The sequence below is a fragment of the Saprolegnia parasitica genome (assembly GCF_000151545.1).
Source record: "Saprolegnia parasitica CBS 223.65 unplaced genomic scaffold supercont2.13, whole genome shotgun sequence".
NCBI lineage: Eukaryota > Oomycota > Saprolegniomycetes > Saprolegniales > Saprolegniaceae > Saprolegnia > Saprolegnia parasitica.
The window spans coordinates 129,317-132,218 of record NW_012156407.1 but is presented as its reverse complement, the minus strand read 5'-3'; the positions used below and the strand labels follow the sequence as shown (position 1 = coordinate 132,218).

The window sequence follows — 2,902 nt, the reverse complement described above, 5'->3', positions numbered from 1 at the left end:
GACGCAACGGCACCGGCGAGAGACGCACCTGTAATGGGGTATGGAGACCCATGGAGGCTTGTCTGCGTCGCCGTCAAGGCTGCCGTCGTCGTTGACAGCAAGAAGTCGGGCGGCCAGGTGGACGCCAAGGGCGGCGGAAGCAACCCGCATCGTCACCACGACGCAACGGCACCGGCGAGAGACGCACCTGTAATGGGTATGGAGACCCATGGAGGCTTGTCTGCGTCGCCGCAAGGCTGCCGTCGTCGTTGCAGCAAGAGTGGGCGGCCAGGTGGACGCCAAGGGCGGCGGAAGCAACCCGCATCGTCACCACGACGCAACGGCACCGGCGAGAGACGCACCTGAAATGGGTATGGAGACCCATGGAGGCTTGTCTGCGTCGCCGCAAGGCTGCCGTCGTCGCTGCAGCAAGAGCGATCGCTGGTTGGCGCGGACGGCGAAATGGGAACACGTATCTATGCGTTGATGGAGGTTGGTTTGATACAAAAGTCAAGTGATGAGTCGTTTCAGAATATAATGTTTCAACAACTCGATTTTCGAACACGGCTTCGAAAAAAAGGATTGGGGTCTCAGCCACAAGACGCCGCAACAGTCGACGTCATGGCCGTGCGTCGCAGCCACCGTGAGTGAGTGTTCGAGGTTCATGTCGGAAAAGTGTGCATGATGCAGTTTTTGCAAATATGGGGTCAGAAGTAGGAGCTGTTGAAAAAACTCGTAGTGTGATGCCCGTATGCTGGTTCTTCTGGTTGCTGAGATGCGCACGCAGCGTGGTTGTCGTGTCGCTGTGCCGACAACGACTCGTGCATCAGGACATCGACAATCCATCCGAGACTTGAAGTAGCCGCCTCATGCTGACGCTGTACCCGCGTCTGCATTGCTACACGGACGAAGCCAAAGCGACCACACGGCGACCGGCCGCACCCACGAACTGCGACGGCTGTGCCACGTGCGCCGACACTCAACAGGCGGTACGGCACAGTGGCCGTCGTCTGCTTGTGTGCGGCAGATGCCACTCTCGGCCACCGCGTCGTCGATATATCGAGATGCCTCGCAACGGGTGGTTCGGATACGTCGTCGGGACGAGTGGTCGGCGTCGCCACGGTTTCGATGCCTGCGTCGTGCCACGTATAGGCCATCTTTTATTGGACTCATATCATTAAAATATAGCTAAAAACCAACCCCATCAAGTGACGCGCATGCCATGCAAGCTTGCTTTTTGTATGGCGCCGCAACCCGGCCGCTGGGAAACGGTTTAAAAATACGATATTTTTATTTGTGAACCGCAAAAAAAGACCACCCGCGCACCCATTTCGAAATCCTCGGCCATATATTTGCAAGCTCTGTCTTTACATTCTGTAAATATATGCAAGTGTACACTCGATTTGAGTATGTACATGCAAGGGTTGTGGAGAGCGCGTTTCAATGTGGCAGATGCCGAATATAGCAGCAAAATCGGTGTTGCCACAGCACATATTCGCCCGGCCAGCGAGCATATTGGAGGACCGATATGCATATTCACGCCTCGGCTTACGCCAGCGACGTTGCTTTCCAAAAGATTCCATCGCCCATGGCCGGTACGACCTCCCTTGCCGCCCCGACGATCGCGGTCGCCGAGGTCCGCCATGGCAGCGTCACCAAGAAGATCGCTGTCTACGAGAAGATGCGCCCGAGCGAGCTCAACCTGATGCTGCATGCGGCCTTCTTTGCCCAAGGAGCGCCCGAGTGGGCGACGGACGCCGTCGGCTTTGCGCATGCCAAGACCAAGACCTTTATCCCGCTTGCGATTGGCACGGCCTTTCCGACGCTCTTCCAGCCCAACCACACGTACGAGCTCGTGCTGGCCAAGGCGGCGGGGACGACGACGACGACGAGTACGCCAGCCGTGCCCGCGTCGCGCCCATGGACCGAGCAGCTCTACGCGCTCTTGTCGCAATGGAGCGCCACGTCGCCGTCGGCGCTGAGTCCCGATCAGCTGAATCGCCTCGAGCTTCTCATCGGCCAAGGCCACCCCGTGCTGCGACAGGCGTATGCCACGTACGAGGCCGACAAGTCGCTCGATGCCCTGTACGCGGCCGTGCACCGCGTCTTGGGCGTCGTCTTGCAGCAGCAAAAGTCCTCGTTTACGCGCGTCGTCAATGCGCTCTCGGTGCTCAAGCCCCATGACATTGCGCTCATCCACGAGCTGTACACCCAAGGTAGTAGTACTACGCTTCCTCCGCCTCGTCCGCCTCCTCCTCATCCGATGGACAGGCAACGAGCTCGTGCTCGCGGCATGGGAGGTCTACGAGCTCGACGAAGACCGAATGGAGTTTGCCGACACGCTGCTGCGTATCGTGCGCTTCAAGTCGGCGGCGGTCGCGTCGCCTTTGCCACCGAGCGTACATGATGTCACCGCGCTCTCGATGGAAGACGTGCTCAAGGAGATGCAGTCGCGCAACGCCCTCACGAGCCTCCAGTACCAGGGGCTGCTTCGGCTCTGGCGCGCCAAGAACGACGCTATGGTCGGCGCCATGGAAGCCTTCCAGGTCGACCACGACCTCAAGGAGCTCGTCGAGACGCTCCTCCTTGTCGTCAAGCACGCCGGGTACATCACTTGTCTTCTTCTGTGTTTCTCATGTAGGTCGATGCAACTAGCTTGACCAAGCAAAAACCAGCGCCGATTACAGTGCCCCGTGTCGACCTCGAAGAGCTGCATCCGCTCTCGCCCACTGCGCAAGCCCTGCGGTCGCCGCCGTCGTACGGGACATTTGCACCGGGCTCGGCGCCGTCGACGCCCGTGCAAGGCACCGCGCGGACCTCGTCGTCGTTGTCGGCGCGGTCGACGCCATCGGCCAAGCCAGCCGCCAAGCCCAAGACCAAGACCAAGCCCATCTCCAAGGCCAAGCCCATCTCCACGACCAAG

The 2,902-nt window shown here is 59.6% G+C and overlaps 1 protein-coding gene across 1 annotated transcript; it reads left to right on the top strand.

Annotated features, from left to right (window-relative positions):
- Positions 1-1,567: 1,567 nt before the first annotated feature.
- SPRG_04331 (hypothetical protein) lies at positions 1,568-2,815 on the top strand (the record flags this gene model as incomplete). The annotated part of the gene is made up of 3 exons (XM_012343261.1): positions 1,568-2,195; positions 2,251-2,584; positions 2,635-2,815. Coding segments are annotated over 3 exons (1,143 nt in total), but the record flags the coding sequence as incomplete, so codon positions are not given.
- Between the last annotated feature and the right edge of the window lie 87 nt (positions 2,816-2,902).